Raw genomic sequence first — 26,647 nt, 5'->3', positions numbered from 1 at the left:
TTTCGCAGCAGTTATCGGTTCAAATACTGCCATTACAGCTTGAAAACCTGAATTCATTTTAAATTTGAGTCATTTTTAAAATTCAAGTCAAAGTGAATTGTTGTAAAACTTCCAGTGGTCCCCTTGACTGGGCTAGCTGTAGTCCCGAACTAACCAGGCTGACACTGCGCAGAATGGGGTCAAGATTGGAGTAGTGCTGGAAAAGCACAGCAAGTCAGGCAGCATCCAAGGAGCAGGAAAATCGACATTTTGAGCAAAAGCCCTTCATCAGGAATGAGGCTGGGAGCCTCGGGGGTGGAGCTCCACTCCCGGAGGCTCCCAGCCTCATTCCTGATGAAGGGGTTTTGCCCGAAACGTCGATTTTCCTGCTCCTCGGATGCCGTCTGACCTGCTGTGCTTTTTCAGCACCACTCTAATTTTGACTCTAATCTCCAGCATCTGCAGTACCCACTTTCGCCTCTTCACAGAATGGAGTGGCCCAGCAAAACATTGTATTTGAGAAGACAGGCAGTATATCACCTTCCTGAAGGATTCTACTATTCTAGTTATCACATACCTATCGAATAAAATTTAGAAACTAAGGAGGCTGAAATTTGAATGAAGGCAAATAGTGCAGCTGTTTTGTGTAGAACAAGGTTTCACAAGTGAAAGTGAGAAGAGTAACTGGTTGATGTGTTTTAATTATTTAGGTCTATTGCTAACTTTGTACAGCTCTCTGCTGTTTTGTGAATAATAAGGTTTTAAAAGTCCATTTAAACAGAGTTACTTGGGCATTATGCCTCATCTTAAACAATTGTCACTAAAGTGATACAGTGCTGACGTGGAATATCTACTTACGTGGAATGAACCTTCCATCATTGATGTTCTGACTGTGGTGTGATGATGCTTAGAATTTAGAATCCCTACAGGTCATTTGGCCCAACAGGTCCATACTGACCCTCTGAAGAGTAACCTACCCAAACCCATTCCCCATCCCTGTTACTCTACATTTACCCCATTGTGTGTGTGTTGCCTGTACTACTGTACCGTCTGGACTGTGTGGCTTATCATCTGTACTACTTCATCGTCTAGTATTTGTGGCTTATTGTCTATTTCACATTACATTCCAGCGGGTGTTTTTGGCTATACTACACCATCCGATGTGTGTGGTTTATAATATCTATACAACTGTACCATTAGTTGTGTGTGAGATGTGAAATGTTTGTACCACTGTACCATTCAGTGTATAATGTCCACTTTGCATTCTAGTGTGTGTGGTGTATTATTGATACCACTTCACATTCCAGTCTGTGTGGCATATTGCCTGTACTACACCATCCAATGTGTGTGTGATGTAAAATACCTGTACCACTGTGCCATCTAGTGTGCTGGAGATGATGTAGGGTCCTGACCCAAAACACCGACTTGCCTGCCCCTCTGATGTTGACTGACCGGCTGTGTTTTTCCAGATGCACATTTTATCGACACCATCCAATGTGTGTTGCATATAATGTCTGTACTACTGCACCATCTGGGTAGTGTGCATTGTGCACAAGCGTTCAAACACACTGTCATTATGGAGCGGCTAAACATGAAAGTGTGGAGATTTAAGTGACATGTTTTAGGAAAGATATATCCATAGGATTAAAATACTATCACTTTCATGTTGGGTTTGACATTTTCAATCATCAATGCTCTGATCTGCTTCATGGGTTTTTAGTCATTGAGTATTAATTGAGTCAAGGTGTACCTGGAAGGCATCAGGTTTGCTGTTTGCCTCATTTCAGCTGCAACCTAAGGTTTGAGTTCCAGTTCTCCTTTCAAACCCTGAGGGTAGAGGGAAGATGAATTTGGCTGTCAATGCTTGATTACTGTCCATGATTTAATGCTGTTGTGTCCTTTGAGAGTATGATTGGATTCTGTTGTCCTTTCTCATTCTCTCTTTCCTTGCCACACTTAGCCAACTGGTCCACGCCCACTAGGGGCAATTTCTTCTGGACTTAATGTCCTTTCTACTTTGAGAGCTGCCACCTTTAAATTCCTCCTATCTGCCTGGTTTTCCTTAAATTTCTTAAGACTTCCTTTTTTCATGTGACTTTGAAGCAATCACGTGTAGTGGTAGTAGGTGCAAAGTGTGTCCCAACCAGATCTTCTGTCTGCACAAGAAAATATCTTATTCCATCTTTAATCAGTTGTACCTTTTCGTTTGTTTTTTGTTTTTTTTTAAAGACTTCCATCTGTGATACTTGGTGATATTTTCTCATAAGTTCCCTTTGTTTTATATCCATTTTCAGTCATCTTCTGCACACACTTTTAACACTTTTTTTCATGGTTCAAGGAAGGCAGTCAAAGGATCCAATGAACAGGAGGAGGCAGTTCACCTCTTGAGCCTGTTCTGTCATTCAGTGTTTTATGGACCAGGCCAGACCCCCTCAAAATATTTTCAGAAGGTAGCCCAGACCCTAACTTTTTCTTACTTTAAATACAGACATGAAGTGAATATTTCAGGTGTGATGCAGCTGCTCAAACCACTCAGCTTTAAGCAAAACAGAATTTGCTTAAACACTACAGTTAAAACACAAACAGAAGAAAACAGAATTTAGAATTCCTTAACTATTAGAAAACCCAAACGACTCTCTTAACTAAGGAGCTGTTCCAGTTCCCATAACATCCTGTAAAGGGTGGCACAGTGGCTAAGGGCAGCTCAGTGGTTAGCACTGCTGCCTCACAGCGGCAGGGACCTGAGCTCAATTCCAGCCTCGTGTGACTGTCTGGAGTTTGCACAGACTCCCCATGTCTGCGTGGGTTTTCTCCAGGTGATCCAGTTTCCTCCCACAATCCAAAGATGTACAGGTTAGGTGAGTTGGCCATGCAAAGTTGCCCAAAGTGTTCAGGGACATGTAGCTTTGGTGCATTAGTCAGGAGTAAATGTAGAATAATAGGGTAGATGAACAAGTCTGGGTGGGTTACTCTTCAGAGGGTCAATATGGACTTGTTGGGCTGAATGACCTGTAGGGATTCTCTCATGATTCAGTGATCCCATAACCACACCCCTTGGCAAAAGGCAAAGTCAGTCAGGTGACTGACTGTGTGGAGTTTGCACGTTCTCCCCGTGTCTGCGTGGGTTTCCTCCGGGTGCTCCGGTTTCCTCCCACAAGTCACAAAGATATGTAAGTCAGGTGAATTGGCCATGCTAAATTGCCCGTAGTGTTAGGTAAGGGGTAAATGTAGGGGTATGGGTGGGTTGCGCTTCAGCGGGTTGGTGTGGACTTGTTGGGCTGAAGGGCCTGTTTCCACACTGTAATGTAATCTAATCTAAATAAAAAACACAGGTTCTTATCGGCAGGAGAGATTTCAGAGGGAGGAGCCAGTCAAGAATCGTTTGCTGAAGCATGGAACCTTTTTTTGCACTGCTTCTGAGCCTGCTACCATCAGCTTCTGACTGCCTGCTGAAACTAAACCAAACTGGGAGGACTGGCCGCTCCCCTGCCATTGTTAAAGTAGACAATTTGGCACCTCTGCCTTCACCTCTCTGGGGAAAAAACAAGGGCAAAATAACGTTTTAAAGTGACAGCATTGTCAGAAGTGCAATCCTCAGTGTTTTGCAAGCTCATTCCATATACTCGCCTCTCTCCCCATTGTTTGATACCTTCGAGCAGTAAGCATTGCCAAACCTGAGCTTTGAAATTAGGACATTTGAGCGCCAGTTGCAGTTCACAGTAGTCATTGACATTCATGAAAATTTCTGAATGTTGAAATAGTTTCAATTTTTTTCTGAGGGTTTGGGTATAACTTTGTAAGACTACGACTCCTGGCCTAGATTCCCCAGCAAATGGAAATAGAGCAGAATGGGCAAAACTATCTTTCTCTTCATATTTTCTGATTGTAATTTAATCTTTACTATTTTTGTGAATTTATACTGTGCTCCAAGCAAGTCCAGTATACCTTTCTGAAGATTTGATATCAGAACTGCTCGGAATTGCCAATGTGGTTTGGCTGAAGCATGGCTTCACTTGTATTCTCACTCTCGTGATTATGCAGGATGGTGTTCCATTCAGCCGTTTTGATCATTTTCCACATTGTGACACTTTAATGATCCATAGGTCCTTCTATGGTGAATCTCCTTCAATCTTCCTTGAGTTCGTACTATTTGAGGTTTGATATGGTCACCATCATTATATATATGCACACAATTATTTCCACCACTCTACATTATTTACAGATTTATTCAAGAACTCAAGGTCAGTGGGATGAGAAAGAATAAATTGGACATTCGGAGTTTGGATTTGTCCATTCAAAGCAATTTCCAAACGCTTTTGGTGAGTATAAGGAATTAAATTATTTTTTTCTTTCCTGGTTTGCAAGTGGTTGACAAAACTTTGATAATGGGAAATGCTTTGATTGGAGTTGACATGATTAAAGGTTGCATGGGCCTTTATCTAACTAATAGGACTGATCAAAAACACAAAGGCTGATCAAAGTGTTTAATACAGGCCTACACTGAGTGGTATGAATAACTTGATGACAATTTGGTAAGAGGAACTTTGAAAGAAGTTGTCTGCCCTGAATTGTGAAAGCCTTCTATTGTGTACCGTACAAGAGACTTCTCTCCAAGATTAGAGATTTTGGTAACAATAGTCATATGTGAAGCATTAAGAACCGACTCGAATTGATGTTGGCAGTTATTTTCTGTTTAATACTTTTTATTAATGACCTAGGTGAAGGGATTCAGAGGATATAAAGAATTGCGAGAGGTCATGGGACTTCAGGTGATGTTCAATTGTTTCAAGTGGATCTTGACATATTGATTGAGCTCATGGCTGACATGATGTTTGTTTGGGGGGTGAGGTGGGATTAATCTTGGGGGGAAGTGGAGTTTTATCGGGGAGGGGAAGAGAATAAGGTGGGGTTAATCTGGGGGCAAGGTGGGGGCTTATCGGGCGGTGGGAATGGGGGTTGGAGGAGGGAAAGGGAGTTAAGCGAGGTTTCTCCAGGGAAGAGGGGAGAATGAGGCATGGTTTATCGGTGGGGGAGTGAGATGGAATTTAGCTTCTCCTAAGTGATCACATGATTTTTTGGGTGGGAGGGGAATCCGTTTTTGATTCATAAAGTATCCCCAGTTGGTTATTATTACTAAATGCAGCAGAGGTCTCTTTCTTTCTGTTGTAACTGTGTCTTCATGACTCCTATCTGTATGTGCAATGAAACTACTTATGACATTTATTTGTGGATTCATTATTGAGTAACACCTAGCTGGATTGTTCTCCTTGGAACTGAGGAGATTGATAGGAGATTTGATAGAAATATTCAGGATTATGACAGATCTAGATAGATCTGTATAAAGATGAGAGGACAGTTTTCAGCTTTAGGGCAAGGGGCAGCACGGTGACTCAGTGGTTAGCACTGCTGCCTCACAGGTTCGATTCTGGCCTCGGGTGACTGTCTGTGTGGAATTTGCACATTCTCCCCATGTCTGCGTGGGTTTCCTCTGGGTGTTCCGATTTCCCCCCCACAATCCAAAGATGTGCAGATTAGGTGAATTGGCCATTATGTTCAGGAATATGTAGGTTAGGTTCCTTTGTCAGGGGTAAAATGTAGAGTAGTAGGGGAATGGGTCTGAGTGAGTTACTGTTTGCAGGGTTGATGTGGACTTGTTGGGCCAAAAGGCCTGTTTCCACACTGTAAGGATTCTGTGAACTGCAATTGGTAGCTGAGACGGTGTCAGCTACATATCCCTTTAGATTAGATTAGATTAGATTACTGACAGTGTGGAAACAGTCCCTTCGGCCCAACAAGTCCGCACCGCCCCGCCGAAGCGCAACCCACCCATACTCCTACATCTACCCCTTACCTAACACTACGGGCAATTTAGCATGGCCAATTCACCTTTGACTGAACCAGGATATTGTGTCCAGTTCCAGTGTCCTCACATTTTCAGAAAGGTGAGGAAAATAACAGAAGAGGTTAACCATGATGGTCCCAGAGTTGATGGATTTTAGATGCAAAGTGTGTTTGGATTGTTCTCTTTGGAACTGAGGGGATTGATAGGAGGTTTGGTAAGAAATATTCAGGATTATGACAAATCTAGATAAAGTAGCAAAAGTCAAACAGTGTCTGTATTAGAGGGCACAGTTTTCAGCTTTAGGGCAAGAGGTGCAAGGGCGTGTGAAACAAGTAGTCATAACCCAGAATACACTGCCCATGAGTGTGGTAGAAACCACAGAAATTGTTAAAAAATCACACAACACCAGCTTATAGTGCAACATGTTTATTTGGAAGCACTAGCTTTCAGAGCGCTGCTCCTTCACCAGGTAGCTGTCACCCATTGACTATAACCTGGTGCTGTGTGATTTTTTTTTAAACTTTGTCCACCCCAGTCCAGTACCAGCTCCTCCACATCGTGACTACCAATTTTTAATTTGGACTGCCATTTACTAACTTGCAAGGCTATGGGAGGTGACCGCCAGGATGGGTGGGAGTTGACATGAATTTGATGGGCTGAATGGCCACCTTATTGAAGTTCTCTGTGGTAGACAACGGGGAATCGGTGGTTGTGGTGTATCTCGATTTCCAGAATGCAGTAGACAAGATGCCACACGAAAGGCTGCTGCATAAGGTAAAAGTGTATGGCGTAATGGCTAATGTTTTAGCATAGAAGGTTGGTTACTGAGCAGGAAGTAAAGAATGGGGTTAAGTGGATGATTTTCTGGTCAGCGATCTGTGGCTAAGGGTGTTCCTCAGGGATCAATGTTGGAACTGCAGTTGTTTACAATTTAAATGGATGATTTAGAGTTGGGGCAAGTGTATTGTCTCAAAGTTCGCAGATGACACTTAGTGACCCACTAAGAGTCCCTTAGTGACTATGGGGCATAACCTCAAAATAAAGGGAAGCAGATTTAGGACTGAGTTCAGGAGGGTTGAGAATCTGTGGGATTCCCTGCCCAGAAAAGCAGTTGAGGCTACTGCATTTAATGTTTTTGAGGCAAAGATTGATTTCTGAACAGTAAAGGAGTTAAGGGATACGATGAGAGGATGGGTAAGTGGAGCTGAGTCCATGAAAAGATCAGCCATGATCTTATTGAATGGCGGAGCAGGCTCAAAGGGCCAGACAGCTTACTCCTGTCCCTATTTCTCATGTTCTTATGTGTGTGTTGTAACTGAAATCTGTGACTCCATGATCACCGACTAAACAATACATATAAATCTTAACAAAACTTGCTTGTAATGTGCCATGTTCAACAGGCAGACACCAACGTGGAGCGGATATTTGCTGCAATAACTGATAAAACTGGCTACAAATATGGAATTTTAAATTTGGATGGACATCGGAAAGAATCGCAACTTATTTCTGTGGATATGTGTGACAAACTCTACTCCACGCATCGTAAGGTTTGTTGCTTTTTTATTAAGGTTAAATGTTTGAGCTCTTGAAATGCAACTTTGTAACTTCAGGCACTTAATTATCAAATGCATAATGTCCTTTTGTCGTCTTTTGCTTTGGATGTAAAAGATAAAGAAAAGGTTTATCCCCCCTTTGATTATTTCACACGTCATCCTGTTCTCTGACCAAGAGCTTGATTAAGTGATTAATTCAGAGAATTGTCATTCCCACCGATGAAGTATGACATAGCCTTTGCTGCTATTTTTCCTCAAAGTCATTTACTTTGTAATGACCATTGATATTACTCGCAGTCTCACCAATTAGTCAAATGTAATTTCACGTTGAATTTACAGCCCAACTTATCTGTGCTGTGTTTAGCTCCCACCCTACTTTCTCCAACTCTGTAAGCATACTCATCCATTCCTTTCTCCCTTACGCACTTAGAAGCTTTTAACAGGAAGCTTAATGTGTTATTTGTTCAAACCCATGGTAGCATCATGGTTCCACACTACTGTCTGGATAAAGAAGTTTCACCTGAATTCCTTGTTGAATTTATTTGCAATTAACTTGTATTTGAGATCCTTATTTTTAAACAATCCTCTGCCTCATTTTCAAAGTGTTTCTCTCACCACAGATGATCAAATTCCCAAAAAAGGGTGACCCATTAGGCCAATAATGACAAGCCAATCATAGAACATAGAAGAATACAGCGCAGTACAGGCCCTTCGGCCCTCGATGTTGCGCCGATCCAAGCCCACCTAACCTACACTAGCCCACTATCCTCCATATGCCTATCCAATGCCCGCTTAAATGCCCATAATGAGGGAGAGTCCACCACTGCTACTGGCAGGGCATTCCATGAACTCACGACTCGCTGAGTAAAGAACCTACCCCTAACATCTGTCCTATACCTACCCCCCCTTAATTTAAAGCTATGCCCCCTTGTAATAGCTGACTCCATACGAGGAAAAAGATTCTCACTGTCGACCTTATCTAAACCCCTAATCATCTTATACACCTCTATCAAGTCACCCCTAAACCTTCTTTTCTCCAATGTAAACTCCAATCAGTTTAACTTCAGAGGGGAATTTCTAGAAACAACCGTTCAGGACAAAATTAAAAGCCACTTAGTGTGGATTTGTGGGCAAATTGTGCTTAACTAACTTGCTGGACTTATTTTTGAAGATTTAATAGAGTTGTTGAGTGTAATATGTTTGCGTAAATTGACTTCCAAAAGACTTAGTACATCACAACAGATTGCATGTAAAGTCTAGCACATGGTATAAAAAGGTTGATGGGAAATTAAACTAGCCATGTGACAGAAAACACACAGCTTGGTTCATGAATGGTTTTCAGACCAGAGAGCGGTTTGTAGTGGAGTTCCTTAGGGCTTGGTAATCAGACCCTGCTCTTTTTTGTAGATTAATGACCAGGTCTTGGTACGCATGGTACAAGTTCAAAAGTTGTCAATGACTTGGAGGCAGTATGAACTGTGGGTAGGATAGTGTAGAATTTTGAAACATCATAGACAATTGATGAAATGGTCAGAGAAATGAAATTTAGTGATGGGACTTGTGAACTGATCAATTTTAGAAGAAAGAATGGGGAGAGACAGTCTGATTCAAAGGAGATGTTTCTAAAAAGAATGCAAGACCAACGAGAGTTTGGGAACAGCTTCATTACTGAAAGTCAGGTTAGGTTGAGAGACTGGTTAATTATGCATGCAGTGTCCTAAGCTTTATGAATTGGGGAACAGAGTATAATAACAAGGAAACTATGTTAACTGTCTAAAACGGTGGTTCAGCAGTAACTGGAGTATTGTGACCATTTTTGGGCATTCCTACTTCTGTACTACTCCCTTCTTGACGAACCGAAGTGATGTTTGTGCTCTGCTCCGTCCTTCTCCCTTTTAATTTCTTATCCATTCTCTCTCCCTGGACTGCAGCTTGGTAGCTGTTGTGCCTTGTACCTTTTCTTGAAGTTTTGAGCTTGGCTTTCTCTTGGCTCTGTTTTGAGTGTTTATCTCTGTTGCGACCATTCTCATTAATGTGAGATTTCAACATCTGAGACAGACATGCAAGTTGTGCTATTAATTTCCGATGCATCAGTAATTGACAGTACAAGCCCTTTCTGTAATAGTGAGGGTCGGTAACTTCATAGTACAAGACTTGAATCTTTAGTATTGTTTTTACTGTCTATACTTAGCATCCATTGTATCTATTTGCTTGAGATTAGGGAAGTGAACTTATATTCATGTACAAATTTCTTAAATTGCCCATGAAAATGTGGACCACCATCTGAGAACACAATGTCCAGAATTCTATGCGTTGAGTAGATTCTCTTGAATGATTCTGTCAGTACTTCTGCTGAGTTGCGTAAACAATTGACTCCAATCCACTTAGAGGCATTATCAATGATAATAATCAAGTTCTTCCATTAAATTCCAATATATCTATTCCCACTCTGATGGTCTTGATGAAAAAGATGAAGGAAATAATGGATTTTTTTTGACTGTTCAAAATTTGAGGAATACTGTTGACAATTATCTCCTGATTGAGAAATACTGGCTACCAGACAGAAACTTGCCCCCTTACGCAACACATTTTAACGTCCAAATGTTCCTGATGAATTTTTTGAATAGTCTGCAGTCAAAGAATTATTGTATCTCTCATTGAAGCAAGTCATCACTGGCAATGAGATGTGTGGTCAAAATACTGACATATAATTGAATTGTTTGTCTCACTTTCTGCTATTCAGATAGTTTTTCTCATTTTGTTAGAGTTTTTTGGGAGGGTTTAAATTAGTTTGGCAGATAAACTGGAGCTGTAGATTACAGGATGGGATAGGTAGTGAACAGGCAGGTACTGCATGCAGAGAGTCTGTGAGGAAGGATGGACATTTGATGGGCAAAGTTGCAGTCAGTGTGATGGGTTGAGGCATGTCTATTTTAACGCAAGTGTCAGGAATAAGGCTGATGAACTTAAGAGCATGAATCATTACTTGGAGCTGCGATAGAACATAGACATTACAGCACAGTATAGGCCCTTCGGCCCTCAATGTTGTGCCGACCTGTGGAACCAATTAGAAGCGCTCTCCATATGCCTATTCAATGATTATTTAAATGCCCTTAAAGTTGGCGAGTCTACTACTGTTCAGGCAATGTGCTCCACGCCACCACTACTCTCGAGTAAAGAAACTACCTCTGACATCTGTCCTATATCTATCACCCCTCAATTTAAGGTTATGTCCCCTCCTGTAAGCCTTCACCATCTGTTTTAAAAAATTCTCAAGGTCAGGTTCGTAGGAGAGTAGTCTGACACAGAACAAACGACCAAGAGGCGAGTCTGCTAGAATATGAACATTTTATTCCCCGCAGCGTCGCCACAACCAGGTCTCATACTTACAACGGGTCTGGCTTATACTCACTCTACATGTTACCGGAACTGGGAGCCGTCAGTTCTCGTAGAGCGGTTGCCAACAACCCACGCTCGGCGGTTAAACGTAACCCCGGAGCAGACTCCCGGGTCTGGCTTATACTCACTCTACATGTTACCGGAACTGGGAGCCGTCAGTTCTCGTAGAGCGGTTGCCAACAACCCACGCTCGGCGGTTAAACGTAACCCCGGAGCAGACTCCCGGGTCTGGCTTATACTCACTCTACATGTTACCGGAACTGGGAGCCGTCAGTTCTCGTAGAGCGGTTGCCAACAACCCACGCTCGGCGGTTAAACGTAACCCCGGAGCAGACTCCCCGAACTGGAGACTTTTCCAGCTGATATACTCTTTTACAAATATAAACATTCATGTGAACAGCAGAGCAAGGCTAAAAAACACATTCCATTCTGGTTACATACAGATAAGAAGATTCACACGGGGAGGTGTGTAATAAGATTCACACGGGACTAAGCAACACCTCCATTCCGGTTAGATTCACACATGTATTGGGACATAATTTTTAACCGTTTCACCACATTCCACTGCTTGGCCCAATACATGTGTTACATTATGATTCACACATGTATTGGGACATAATTTTACACCACATTCCACTGCTTGGCCCAATACATGTGTTACATTATGCTTAATTCAGTTCAATTCGTTTCAGTTAATTTCAGTTCAGTCAATTCAGTGTAGTTCAATTCAGCTCAGTTCAGGTCTGTTCAGTTCAATTCAATTGTGTTCAATTCAGTTCCGTCCATTTCAATTCAATTTAGCTCAGTTCCATTTTGTTCCGTTCAATTTGATTCACTTCAGTTCAATTCAGTTCAGTTCCACTCAGTTCAGTTCAGTTCAATCCCATTCAATTCTGTTAACTCCGCTTCAGCTTTTTGGACATGCCCACATCCTCCGCTGTACCCCAGGCAAGGGGTTCTTCGGCAGGACTGGGATCCTCTCAAGGGTGGACAGCAGCGACCCTGGGGTTCCTCCGGTCGCCCTCCACCATTTCTCAAACAAACTGCCACGTCATGCCACGGTCCAAGCCATCCCGGGACGGTCGGGACCTCCACAGTTTGTTCTTCTGGTTTCTTAGTCTTTTTCCAAAACATTGTTCTGTATCAAAATCTCTCCTCAATTGCGATTGACCCTGCTCGCTGCGCCAAAATGTTTTAAAAAAATTCTCAAGGTCAGGTTCGTAGGAGAGTAGTCTGACACAAAACAAACGACCAAGAGGCGAGTCTGCTAGAATATGAGCATTTTATTCCCCGCAGCGTCGCCACAACCAGGTCTCATACTTACAACGGGTCTGGCTTATACTCACTCTACATGTTACCGGAACTGGGAGCCGTCAGTTCTCGTAGAGCGGTTGCCAACAACCCACGCTCGGCGGTTAAACGTAACCCCGGAGCAGACTCCCCGAACTGGAGACTTTTCCAGCTGATATACTCTTTTACAAATATAAACATTCATGTGAACAGCAGAGCAAGGCTAAAAAACACATTCCATTCTGGTTACATACAGATAAGAAGATTCACACGGGGAGGTGTGTAATAAGATTCACACGGGACTAAGCAACACCTCCATTCCGGTTAGATTCACACATGTATTGGGACATAATTTTTAACCGTTTCACCACATTCCACTGCTTGGCCCAATACATGTGTTACATTATGATTCACACATGTATTGGGACATAATTTTACACCACACCATCCGAGGAAAAAGGCTCTCACTATCCACCCTATCTAACCCTCTGATTATCTTATATTTCTCAATTAAGTCACCTCTTAACCTTTTTCTCTCTCATGAAAACAGCCTCAAGTCCATCAGCCTTTCCTTGTAAGACGTTCCCTCCATATCTAGTAAATCTCCTCTGCACCCTCTCCAAAGCTTCCATATCCTTCCTATAATGCGGTGAGAATACAATACTCAATACTCCAAGTGCAGCCGTACCAGATTTTGTACAGCTTACAGCATGATCTCATGGTTCCAAAACTCAATCCCTCTACCAATAAAAGCTAACACACTGTATGCCACCTTAATAACCCTATCAACCTGGTGGCAGTTTTCAAGGATCTATGTACATGGACACCAAGATCTCTCTGCTCATCTACACTACCATTAGCCCAGTATTCTTTACTCCTGTTACTCCTTCCAAAGTGAATGACCTCACACTTTTCTGCATTATACTCCATTTGCCACCTCTCAGCCCAGCTCTGCAGCTTATCCATGTCTCTCTGTAACCTGAAACATCCTCCGTCACGATCCACAACACTACCAGCCACAGTGTCACCTGCACATTTACTAACCCATCCTTCTATGCCCTCATCCAGGTCATTTATGAAAATGACAAACAGCAGTGAACCCAAAATAAATCCTTGCAGTAATCCACTAGAAACTGAACTCCCAAGATGAATATTTCCCATCAACCAACATCCTCTGTATTCTTTTAGCTAGCCAAGTTCTGATCCAAATCTTTAAATCACCCTCAATCCCATGCCTCCTTATTTTGTGCAATAGCCTACAGTGGGGAACCTTATCAAACACCTTACTGAAATCGATCTACACCACATCAACCACTTTACCCTCATCCACTTATTTGGTAACCTTCTCAAAGAACACAATACCCTTCACAAAACCGTGTTGACTATCCCTAACCAACCTATTCCTCTCTAGATGATTATAAATCCATTCTCTTATAACCCTTTCCAACACTTTACCTACCACCAAAGTAAGACTCACTGGTCTATAATTACCAGGGTTGTCTCTACTCCCCTTCTTGAACAAGGAGACAACGTTTGCTATCCTCCAGTCTTCTGGCACTATTCCTGTAGACAATGATGTCCTAAAGACCAAAGCCAAAGGCCACAATGTTGTGGCCATTACAGAGACTTGGATATCACAGGAGCAGGAACGGTTGTTGGATGTTCCGGGGTTTAGGTGTTTCAAAAGGAATAGGGAGAGGGAAGAGAAGTATTGCTAATCAGGGATCGTATCACACCTGCAGAAAAGGAGGCCATGAAGGAGGATTTGACTAGTGAATCAGAATGGGTGGAAATCAGAAACAAGAAAGAAGCAGCCGCTTTATTGGGAGTTTTCTATTGACCCACCCCTCCCCCAATAGCAACAGAAACACGGAGGAGCAGATTGGGAGGCAGATTTTGGAAAGGTGCAGACGTAATAGGGCTGTTGTTGGTGGTGACTTCAACTTCCCTAATATTGATTGGAACTTCCTCAGTGCAAATAGTTTGGATGGAGCAGACTTTGTTAGATGTGTCCAGGAAGGATTCCTGACTCAAAATGTAGATAGGCTGACTAGAGGTGAGGCTATATTGGATTTGGTGCTTGCCAACAAACCAGGTCAGGTGTCAGATCTCTTGGTCGGAGAGCATTTCGGTGATAGTGATTACAACACCCTGACCTTTACTATAGTCATGGAGAGGGATAGGCGCAGATGATATGGGAAAATGTTTCATTGGGGGAGGGGGAATTACAATGCTATTAGGCTGGAACTGTGGTGCATAAGTTGGGAGCAGATATTCTCAGGGAAATGCATGACAGAAATGTGGAATCAGCAAGGAACACCTCTTCAAATTATGCTTCCCTCTCCTCAATGCTCTGCTTGCTAGTTGGCATGAGCAATGGTTCCCACTCTGCAAAGTAATGTACTGGCTTGGGTTGTTTGCTCTTTCTTATCTAATCCTGTAACAGTTTGACAAGTTGTGAACAACACTTTGGTTTATCAGATAAATGTGTTGTCAGCCTTCACTTCCAAACTTTCAGTTATCCCCTTCATTGTGCATATAATGCGCACTGCTTTCTTACTCATTAGTCTGGAAACATGCTGATTGAGAAAATCTTTCTGTAAATATCTTGGGGATTCTTCCCAATCGTTAACCTTTTACACATTTTCCCCACTGTATCATAGATAATTGCTCCCAATGATCATTGGGACACACTTTTGTGGCAGAAAGCCCTGTTCATTACCTTCAGCAATCCCCTTTCTCTCTCTTTGTACTCTCGAAGACCATTAAGTTCCCTTGATGCTGTTCTGCTATTCAGATGGATTAGTCCTGAACTATTCAACCACCAACCTTCGTTCTGTAACCCTTCATTTTCCAAACAAAAAGTTATCAACGCCAAAGCAAGATATGGCAGGTTTTGAAAATCTGAGATTATAAACAGGAATTAGCTAGAAATACTCCTGATTTATCTAACTCACATTCTATGATTAACCACCCCCCCTTATTGAAAACCGTTTCTCTTTATCTACCCCATCAAATCCTCCAATCATCCTCAATATCCAATCTATCCTCATAATTTAATCTTTTTAGACCTGACATCCAGAATGTGTTGATTCTCTGATCATTCTTGTGGATTTGTGATTTCTGGAGTTTAATAGTGTTCTAGATGGAATTTAACCAGAACTCCCAAAGTTTGTAACAGCACTATGTATTCTAGATGAGGACTAAACTTTTTGATTATTTTGTAGCTCAGAACGTGTAGGCCATTCAGCCCCTTGAATCTACTCTGCTGTTCCAGAATATGGCTGATCATTGACCTTAATGCCATATTCCTGCACAATCCAAATTTCTTGATCAGAGTTAGAATTAGCTTTATTGTCACATGTATTCACATGAGAACAGTGAGAAGTTGACAAGTTGCCAGTTACAGTGCCATTATAAGTACCAAGGTATCTAGGCACAGATTCTTAGGGAGAAAAAGTTAGAAAAACAAAGAAGTTAAATGTCCGGCAATATATCGGAAAAATAGAGGAATAAGAGTTCAGTATAGCAGTCCTTCCAATCTAGACCAAGCTGGGCTTTACCTCGAGGTTGGTAGTCCAGTCCACTCTTGAGTCCATGCTGGTTTTCACTCTTGCCAATGCCACCTCAGGACAGGAGGTCAAAAGGGAAAAAAAGAGATAAAGAAAAGAAACAGACAGAGTAGATGAAATCCAGTTCCTGAGTCCCACTTCACTGCCATCTTGGAGATACATGTCATTAATATTTTGAAATCTATTGATCTCTGTCTTGAACATACTCAGTGACATAACCTCCATATTCCTCTGAGGTAGAGAATTCCAAAGATTCACCACCCTCTGAGTGAAAGAAGTCCTCCTCATAGAGTCCTACAGCAAGGAGACAGGCCCTTTGGCCCAAACTGGTTCATGCTGATCAAAATGTCTGTGCGTTGCTATCCCCATTTTACTGCATTCGGCCCATATCCTTCTAATTCTTTGCTATCCAAATGCCCTTTAAATGTTATTAATGTACCCGCCTCAACAACTTGCGCTGGCAGCTCATTCCATATGTGTACCATCCTCTGTGTAAAAAAAGTTGCCCCTCAGTTTCCCTTTTATTCTTTCCCCTCTAACCTTAAACCCCTCTTGTTCTCGATTCCTTGACCCTAGGAAAAGGTCTCACCTCAGTCTAAAATTGTTTGCCCCTCATTGTGAGACTGTACCCTGGCTCTAGAACATTCCCATTGCCCTTTCTGCATTCATCTGCCATGCCCTTAAGAGTTTTTGTTTTGTGAGATCGCCTCACATTCTTTGAAACTCCAGAGAATACAGACATACATTTTGCAATCTTTCCCACAATCCCAAGAATCTGGTGAATATCCGCTGCATTCTCTTTGTGAGGTTTATCCTTCATTAGACAAGGAGCCAAAACTGCACACAATATACCCAGGTACTGTCTCAACAGTTTTTTTTGTACAAGTGGAGCAAGATTTCTTTGCTCCTATATTCAAATTCTGTTGTGATATACCATTTGCCTTCCAGATTGCTTGCTGAACCTGTATGAAATGTTATCACTGTTTTTAGTGAGTGTTGTAGTTGGTTTGTTGAAATTTTAACGCCTTCTCACCCCCTAGAATAATACTTGGATGGATTGAATGTTTACAGTGGTTAACCTGACATATCCTGCCACTGTTCTCCCGAATTGATTTTTAACTTCCTTCACAATCTCATTGTATTACCCCAGTGCTCTCAGCACTCTTGGTGAAAAGCTTCTCCCCCTCCTTCATTTGGGTCATTGAAAATAAAACATTATTGTCCTACTTAATTTCTGGTAAGTAGAATCTCCTTGATCCCTTACTGGTCTGGTTTATCTCAGCCATGGTCTAAAGCTGTTGGATATCATCTTGCTCGGAGGTCTGCAATTTGTCCCAAACACTTCTGTTGCCATCTCGAATGAAATAAGTAGTTTGATCATTTTGAGTTTGTTAAAGAACAATCATCCATCTCAGCAAATTAAGTTTGTATGGGATTGTTTTATGTTATTGATGATCCCCTGTAGCTGGAGGTGATGCAGTACAACAAAAATGGTGACAAGTGTTGTGATTATTTGATCTCATCTACTCTGATAGTAAATAGTATGTTACACTTTTAATTTGTGTTGTGGAAGGTGTTTTAGTAAAATAATAGACTTTTCTAACTGTTGCTAATTCTTGCTAATTTTGCAGGGGACTGCAGCTTGCTGGGCGTCTCTGAACGGCCGTGATTCTCATGTCTTGTATCCTTGACGATATTTTGGGCTGGTTAATGTCTTCTGATTTAATAACACAATTTACTGATCCGCTCTCCAGCAATGGCCATGAAATTAATCCATCTGCCACCAACAGAGAATGTGTTAACTCCCGCAGTTTTGTGACTGTTGAGTTTGTTTGCCTTGCGAGTCTTCTCACAATATTGTTTCCTTAGTTAGAAACGTTGCACTTTGCTTCAACAAGGAAGTACAATTGTATTTAAAATTACAGAAATGTTTTTAAAGAGTATTTCAGTAGCATTCAAATTATATGTAGCTTCCTTCGCCCACTTACACAACCTGAAAGGAAGGTAAGTGACTGCTCTAAAAACTTGCCTCATGAATAGGCGGAGTGCACACTGAGCAGGAGTGGACACGGGACTGCTGAGTAAGTGAAGTAGCATATTTGGGTGGTTGTGTTACCTTAAACGCTACTTAAGTAGTGTATCCCACCCGTCCTTCACCTCTAACCAAAAAAAAGAGTTCTGTGTGTCGCATTGGTAAGTCTCTTTGGGAATTTAGAATAGGGGGAATGGAGGTTAGGGCAGTTGAATGTTCTTTCTGCAGAATGTGGGAGTTAAAGGTCACCAGTAGTGTCCCTGCTGACTTCATCTGCGGGAAGTACACCCAACCTCAATAACCATGTGAGGGAGCTGGAGCCGATGAACTTCAGATCATTCAGGAGGGGGAGGGGGTTACTGAGAGGAGTTACAGGGAGGTAGTCACTTCAGGTACAAGGAGGCAGATGGGTTAGAGTCGGGGACGGAAAGGGAACCAGCGGATAGTGCAGGGATCCCCTGTGGCAGTTCCCCTCAATAACAATTATACTGTTTTGGATACTGTTGCGGGGGATTGACCTACTAAGGGTAAGCCGTGTGGGGTACAGATCTCTGGCACAGGGTCTGTTCCTGTTGCTCAGAAGGGAAAGAGGAGGAGAGGAGCAGAGCATTAGTGGTTGGGGATTACATAGTTAGGGGGACAGATAGGAGGTTCTGTGGGAACGAGAGAGACTCACGGTTGGTTTGTTGCTTCCCAGGCGTCAGAGTTTATGATTTCTTGGATCGTGTTTTCGGGATCCTTGGGGGGAGGGGTAGCAGCCCCAAATCATGGTGCACATAGGTACCAATGACATAGGTAGGGAGAGAGATGGGGATTTAAGGCAGAAGTTCAGGGGGCTAGGGTGGAAGCTTAGAGTAAAACGAACAGAGTTGTTATCTCTGGATTCTTACCCATATCACGTGCTAGTGAGGTGAGGAATAGGGAGAGAGAGGAGTTGAACATGTGGCTACAGCGATGGTGCAGGAGGGAGGATTTTGGATTTCTGGATAATTGGGGCTCATTCTAGGGTAGGTGGGACCTCTACAAACAGGATGCTCTACACTGGAACCAGAGGGGGTACCAATATCCTGCGGGGGGGGGAGGGAGTGAAATTTGCTAATACTCTTCAGGAGGGTTTCAACTAATTCAGCAGGGGGATGGGAACCTAAATTGCAGTTTCCAGGAGTTTGAGAGTAGTGAGATCAGAAATAAGGTTTCAAGGTAGCAAGAGTGCACCAACAAGCAGGAAGGTGGTTTGAAGTGTGTCTACTTCAATACCAGGAGCATCCGGAATAAGGTGGCTGAACTTGCAGCATGGGTTGGTACCTGGGATTTCGATGTTGTGACCATTTTAGAGACATGAATAAAGCAGGGACATGAATGGTTGCTGCATGGATTTAGATGTTTCCTGTAAGAACAGTTAAGATGGTAAAAGAGGGATGGTGTGGCATTGTCAATCAAGGACAGTAATACGGTTGCAGAAAGGACATTTGAGGACTTGTCTACTGAGGTAGTATGGGCTGAGTTTAGAAACAGGAAAGGAGAGATCACCCTATTGGGAGTTTTCTATCAGCCTCCGAATAGTTCCAAAGAGTAGAGCAAAGCAAAGCAAAGATAATAATGAGGTGTTTAACTTCCCAAATATTGACTGGAAGTACTATAGTTCGAGTATTTTAGATGGGTCAGATTTTGTCCAATATGTGCAGGAGAGTTTTCTGATACAGCATTTAGACAGGCCAACAAGGGGCGAGGCCACGTTGGATTTGGTACTGGGTAATGAACCTGGCCAAGTGTTAGATTTGGAGGTAGGTGAGCACTTTGTTGATAGTGCAATTCCATTATGTTCACTTTACTGATGGAAAGGGAAAGGTATATTCTGCGGGGCAAGAGTTATAACTGGGGAAAAGGCAATTATGATGTGATTGGGCAGGATTTAGAATGAGGAAGGATTGGGCACAATTGAAATGTGGAGCTTATTCAAAGAACAGCTACTGCGTGTCCTTATCAGTACGTACCTGTCAGGCAGGGAGGAAGTGGTCGAACGAGAAGGCCGTGGTTTACTAAAGAAGTTGAATCTCTTGTCAAGAGGAGGAAGAACGCTTATGTTACTATGAGATGTAAAGGCTCAGTTAGAGCACTTGAGAGTTAAAAGTTAGCCAGGAAAGACCTAAAGAGAGAGCTAAGAAGAGCCAGGAGGGGACATGAGAAATCTTTGGCAGGTAGGATCAAGAAAAACCCTAAAGCTTTCTGTAGGTATGGCAGGAATAAAAGAATGACTAGAGTAAGATTAGGGCCAATCACGGATAGTAGTGGGAACTTGTGCGTGGAGTCCGAGGAGATAAGAGAAGCGCCAAATGAATATTTTTCATCAGTATTCACACTGGAAAAAGACAATGTTGTAGAGGAGAATACTAAGATACAGGCTGCTAGACTAGATGGGATTGAAATGCATAAGGAGGAGGTGTTAGCAATTCTGGAAATGTGAAAATAGATAAGCCCCCTCTACCGGATGTGATTTATCCTCTGATTCATTCTCTGGGAAGCCAGGGAGGAGATTGCAGAGCCTTTGATTTTGATCTTTATGTCATCATATCTGACACTATTCATGTAGAAAGACTGGAGGACAGCAAATGTCCCTTGGTTCAAGATGTTTTAGGAATAAAAGAATGACTAGGGTAGGAATAGGTCCAGTCAAGGATAGTAGTGGGAAGTTGCGTGTGGAGGCGGAAGAGATTGGGGAGACACTGAATGAATACTTTTCTTCAGTATTTACTCAGGAACAGGGCATTGTCGTCGATGCGAATACTGAGTCACAAATAAGTAGAATGGATGGCTTTGAGGTATGTAGAGAAGAGGTGTTGGAAATCCTGGAAAAGGTGAAAATAGATAAGTCCCCTGGGCCTGATGGCATTTATCCTAGGATTCTCTGGGAAGCAAGGGAGGAGATTGCAGAGCCATTGGCCTTGATTTTTATGTCCTCTTTGTCTACAGGAGTAGTGCCAGAAGACTGGAGGATAGCAAATGTGGTTCCCTTGTTCAAAAAGGGGAGTAGGGATAACCCTAGTAACTATAGGCCGGTGAGTCTCACTTCTGTTGTGGGCATAGTCTTAGAGAGAATTGTAAGGGATAGGATTTATGCACATCTGGATAGGAATAATGTGATCAAGGATAGTCAGCATGGTTTTGTGAAGGGCAGGTCGTGCCTCACAAACCTTATTGAATTCTTTGAAAAGGTGACGAAGGAGGTTGATGAGGGGAAAGCGGTAGATGTGGTATATATGGATTTTAGTAAGGCGTTTGATAAGGTTCCCCATGGTAGGCTACTGCAGAAAATACGGAGATATGGCATTGAGGGTGAGTTGGAGGTTTGGATTAGGAATTAGCTGGATGGAAGAAGACAGAGGGTAGTAGTTGATGGCAAAGTTTCTTCATGGAGTGCCGTCACTAGCGGTGTTCCGCAAGGATCTGTTTTGGGACCATTGCTGTTTGTCATTTTTATAAATGACCTGGAAGAGGGGTTAGAAGGTTGGGTGAGCAAGTTTGCGGATGATACGAAAGTCGGACGAGTTGTTGACAGTGAGGAAGGATGTGGCAGGTTACAGCAGGATATAGAGAAGCTGCAGAGCTGGGCAGAAAGGTGGCAAATGGAATTCAATGTAGCTAAGTGTGAGGTGATTCACTTTGGGAAGAATAACAAAAAGATGGGGTACTGGGCTAATGGTCGTATACTTGGTAGTGTGGATGAGCAGAGGGATCTTGGTGCCCATGTACACAGATCTCTGAAAGTTGCCACCCAGGTAAATAGTGCGGTGAGGAAGGCATATGGCGTACTGGCTTTTATTGGTAGAGGAATTGAGTTCCGGAGTCCTGAGGTCATGATGCAGTTGTATAAGACTCTGGTGCGGCCGCATCTGGAATATTGTGTGCAGTTTGGTCGCCATACTATAGGAAGGACGTGGAGGCACTGGAACGGGTGCAGAGGAGGTTTACCAGGATGTTGCCTGGTATGGAAGGAAGATCGTATGAGGAAAGACTGAGACACTTGGGGCTGTTTTCATTAGAGAAAAGAAGGTTTAGGGGTGACTTGATTGAGGTGTACAAGATGATTAGGGGGTAGATAGGGTTGACAGTGTGAACCTTTTCCCGCGTATGGAGTCGGGTATTACAAGGGGGCATAGCTTTAAATTAAGGGGGGGTAGATATAGGACTGAAGTTAGGGGTAGGTTCTTCACTCAGCGAGTCGTAAGTTCATGGAATGCCCTGCCAGTAGCAGTGGTGGACTCTCCCTCTTTATGGGCATTTAAGCGGGCATTGGATAGGTATATGGAGGATAGTGGGTTAGTATAGGTTAGGTGGGCTTGGATCGGCGCAACATCGAGGGCCAAAGGGCCTGTACTGCGCTGTATTCTTCTATGTTCTATGTTCTATGTGGAATAGAGACAACCCTGGTAATTATAGACCAGTGAGCCTTACGTCGGTTGTGGGTAAAGTGTTGGAAAAGGTTATAAGAGGATAGGTTTTATAATCATAGAGAAAGAAGTACTTTTAGTAGGGATAGAGTCAACACTGTTTTGTGAAGCATAGGTCATGTGTCACAAACCTTATTAAGTTTTTGAGAAGGTGACCAAACAGGTAGATGGGGGTAAAGTGGTTCATGTGGTGCATATGGATTTCAGTAAGGTGTTTGATAAGGTTCCCCATGGGAGGCTATTGCACAAAATATGGAAGCATGGGATTGAGGGAGAATTTGCTGTATGGATCAGAAATTGGCTAGCTGAAAGAAGACAGAGTGGTGGTTGATGGGAAATATTCATCCCGGAGTTCAGTTCCTAGTGGTGTACTGCAGGGATCTGTTTTGGACCTGGATGAGGGTGTAGAAGGATGGGTTAGTAAATCTGCGGATGACACTAAGGTCAGTGGAGTTGTGGACAGTGCCGAAGGATGTTGCAGGGACATTGATAAGCTGCGGAGTTGGGCTGAGAGGTGGCAAATGGAGTTTAGGTAGATAGATTATATAGATTCCCTACAGTGTGGAAACAAGCCCTTTGGCCCAACAAGTCCACACCAAACTTCCGAAGAGTAACCCACCCAGACCCATTTCCCTCTGACTAAGCACCTGGCACTATGGGCAATTTAGCCTGGCCAATCCACCTGACCTGCACATCTTTGGACTGTAGGAGGAAACCCACGCAGACGCAGGGAGAATGTGCAAACTCCTCTCAGACAGTCATCCCAAGGCTGGAATCGAACCTGGGACTCTGGTGCTTTGAGGCTGCAGTGCTAACCACTAAGCCACTGTGCCGTGCTAATGCGGAAAAGTGAGGTAATTTACATTGGAAGGAGCAACAGCAATAAAGTGTACTGGTCTAATGGTAAGATTCTTGGTGGTGTAGATGAGCAGAGAAATCTTGGTGTCCATGTATATAGATCCCTGAAAGTTGCCACCCAGGTTGAAAGAGTTATTAAGAAGGCATATGGTGTGTTAGCTTTTATTGCTGGAGGGATTGAGTTTCAGAGCCAAGAGGTCATATTGCAGCTGTACAAAACGCTGGTGCGGCCGCACTTGGAGTATTGCATACAGTTCTGGTCACTGCATTATAGAAAGGGTGTGGAAGCTTTTTAAAGGGTTCAGAGCAGATTTACGACAATGTTGTCTGGTGTGGAGAGAAGTTCTTAAGAGGAAAGGAGGAGGTATTTGAGGCTGTTTTCATGGGAGACAAAAAGGTTGAGAGGTGACTTAATTGTGATATACAAGATAATCAGAGGGTTAGATAGGGTGGACAGGGAGAGCCTTTTTCTTTGGATGGTGATGGCGAGCACGAGGGGACATAGCTTTAAATTGAAGTGTGATAGATGTAGGACAGATCTCGGAGTGTAGTAAGGGTGTGGAACGCCCTGCCTGCAACAGTAGTAGACTTGTCAACTTTAAGGGCATTTAAATGGTCATTGGATAAACATATGGAATAGTGTAGGTTAAATGGGTTTTAGATTGGTTTCATAGGTCATTGCAACATCGAGGGCTGAAGGGCCTGTACTGCGCTGGAATGTTCTATGTTCTATGATTTGCCTCCTCGCTTGTTTGTTTATTAATGCCTATTGTGTCTCCAAGTTTGCAGTTGGCTTGAGGATGTACAACCTTCATTGATGGTTTGGGTAAAAAGTTATTATCCCTTTCCAGAGCCACGGGGAGTGCTGGTCACATGCCCCCAAAACATATATCCATAATTTCCCTTGCCCTTTCTAAACATTTACTTCATTGTGTCACATGATTATCTCTGATTTTGCAACTCCATTTCAACAATTTATGTCAACACCATCCCATCCACCAAGCTGGTGATCTCTTCAAGACATATAACTCTGTGTTTAGATATGGTCTTCTCATCACAAATCCATTTGGGATTTTTTTTAATTTTGTGAATTATTGTGGCTATTCTTTGTGATGGATTTGTCTTAATCCAGGTGGGCAAATCTTTTTATTTTGCACATCGAGTCATAGAGATGTACAGCATGGAAATAGACCCTTCGGTCCAACCCGTCCATGCCGACCAGATATCCCAACCCAATCTAGTCCCACCTGCCAGCACCCGGTACATATCCCTCCAAACCCTTCCTATTCATATACCCATCCAAAGGCCTCTTAAATGTTACAATTGTACCAGCCTCCACCACATCCTCTGACAGCTCATTCCATACACATACCATCCTCTGCGTGAAAAAGTTGCCCCTTAGGTCTCTTTTATATCTTTTCCCCCCTCACCCTAAACCTATGCCCTCTAGTTCTGGACTCCCCAAAAACATTAAGCTTTGTTTAAACATAAGCATTGAATCTATATGTGGAGCACTCAACTATTCTGCAATCTCGCCCATGCATGCATCTTCAATAGTGGAAAGTGAAGCACCAGAGGCTGAGGAAATCATATTCCCTGCAGCAGGGTGAATTTTTGCCTAGTTTAGTCGTGAGGGAGAAAGTATCCATGCAAATATATATTCAAGTGACCAACAATAAATATATTGTTCACCCTTGAAAATATAATTCACAAATCTTCTCTGTTAGTTTGCATGGCTTATTTGCCTAGACCTGGTTCTGATATTTTCAATGTGTCCTGATTTTCTGAGTTACTGTCAGGCATTGGCCTTAACACAGATTGTTTTTTCTTTAATTTGGCTTTGTTTAGTTATCTCCTATAACAAGGAATTTGCTATGAGTACAAGCTCTTTAAGTAGCTGTCCAGTGAGCCTTCAACCATTGAAGTTGAAGATTGACAATAAATAGTTTAAATAATGCTCCTGCTTTTGGCCAGATTGGTGGATGAAACCATTTGCAGAGACAGATTTATACACTTTTTGATGGGGACAGAGTTTCTGGATTATCCGCAGAAGAATGTAAGCTGAATTGCAGACATCCAAGTAAAGAGTTAGGCGGAGAAACAAAAAAAATGAAAATAGTGGTTAAGAGTAGTGGGATGACACTTGAGGAATTGGATTGGTTGGGAAGAGTGGATGTTACATCTGCAAAATCAAAGTCATTGAGTGGCACCTAGCATAAAGAACTGAAAACTCTCAAAAGGAAAGGGAGCTGTTATTAAGAAATCCTGCTAAAATGAGAAAAAAAGATGGAAGAAGCATTTTGTAGAGCTAAATGCAAAAAAAACTGAAGTGATTTGAGATGACAAAGAGTAACGTTAACATCAATTTAATTGGGCCAACGATGCTTCTGCATGAGAGGAGAGCAGCAATAAACAGGATTACTGACAAGATTCATGTAAAAACATCAGAAAGAATGCAGCATCAATGTTTATTAAGTTGTGCAAAGATATTTGCTGATCAGGAGAATTGCTAGAGGAATTTATGCTAACAACAATGATCAACCTGAGGAAGAAACTTGAAGTATGCTGATACTCTGACATTTTGTACAATTTAATCTGATTGCCCATGCATCAAAGACTATGGTGAGAATTCCCGCCAAGTGAGTGGAAAGATGTAGAATTACATGGGAGATGGTCTGTTTGCTTGTAATAAATTTAAGGTGTGGGTATCATGCTACCAAAAATACTTAAACCTGTTCTAGTTTTTCTCCTTATGCAAATATTTTTGTTTACAGAATTTCCAGACTGTGGAAACAGGCCATTCGGCCCTACAAGTCCACACCAACTCTCTGAACCACATCCCAACCAGACCCATCCCAATATGGTATTCCAGTAACCTTGCATTTCCCATAGCTAATGCACTGAATCTCCACATCCACATCAGAACTCTATGGGTACTTAGAATGGCCAATCCACCTAACTTGCATATTTTTGGACTGTGGAAGGAAACCAGAACACCCAGCAGAAACCCATGCAGACACGGGGAGAACATGCAAATTCCACACAGACAGTCGAAGGGGAATGAAAGAAGCTCTCAGTATTATAAGAATAATTGAGTGAACTCAGTTTAGCATTTGGACAGGCATTATTTGTTTTGTAGATTTTGGGAAAGTGCTTAATTGGGTTAACTAGATTAAGCTCTTCACAGTGCTAACAGCCAGAGTGAACTGGAAAGATAAATAACTTTATAAGAAACCTGTACATGGAAAAGGCAGTGACAGAAGCCAATGGGGAGTCTGAACCATAACTGCAAGGTTACGGTTTATCACTTACCCTCTTCAATGTCCGAACAGAAGCACTGATTAAAGAAATGTTTAGGAATACAGGATCTATTGTTAACATTGAGAGAGGGAGTTTGAATATAACATCAGTTGCATTAGCAAATGATAAAGCACAGTCATATATAGTGTCATACAGCACATAAACAGACCCTTTGATCCAACTTGTCCATGCTGAGCAGTTTCCAAAACCAAATTTCCCATTTGCCTGAGTTTTTCCCATATCCCTCCAACTGTAGCAAGCAGAGAAGAAATTGTAACAGATACTACTCCAGTAACAGCATGCATGAAAGTGAAAGTCAAATGAAGGTGAACATTGACAAACCAAAGTGATGCATATCTCAAAACCACGGGTGG

General features: G+C 42.5%; 1 protein-coding gene across 4 annotated transcripts in view; it reads left to right on the top strand.

Annotated features, from left to right (window-relative positions):
• Window positions 1-26,647, top strand: part of wdr21 (WD repeat domain 21) — a 104,666-nt gene that overhangs the window by 49,150 nt on the left and 28,869 nt on the right. For all 4 annotated transcript variants that reach the window (XM_087990183.1, XM_087990182.1, XM_087990184.1 and 1 more), the window contains 3 exons: window positions 4,202-4,298; window positions 7,222-7,368; window positions 17,267-17,316. In XM_087990183.1, the coding sequence (XP_087846309.1) occupies window positions 4,202-4,298; window positions 7,222-7,368; window positions 17,267-17,316 (294 nt within the window). The remainder of the gene's footprint in view (window positions 1-4,201; window positions 4,299-7,221; window positions 7,369-17,266; window positions 17,317-26,647) is intronic.

Source organism: Chiloscyllium plagiosum, unplaced genomic scaffold (genome assembly GCF_037043375.1).
Source record: "Chiloscyllium plagiosum isolate Xiang-an unplaced genomic scaffold, Cpla_swu_hap1 HiC_scaffold_8, whole genome shotgun sequence".
NCBI classification, from domain to species: domain Eukaryota; kingdom Metazoa; phylum Chordata; class Chondrichthyes; order Orectolobiformes; family Hemiscylliidae; genus Chiloscyllium; species Chiloscyllium plagiosum.
The sequence above is the reverse complement of the archived record's forward strand: the minus strand, read 5'-3'. Positions and strand labels throughout refer to the sequence as shown.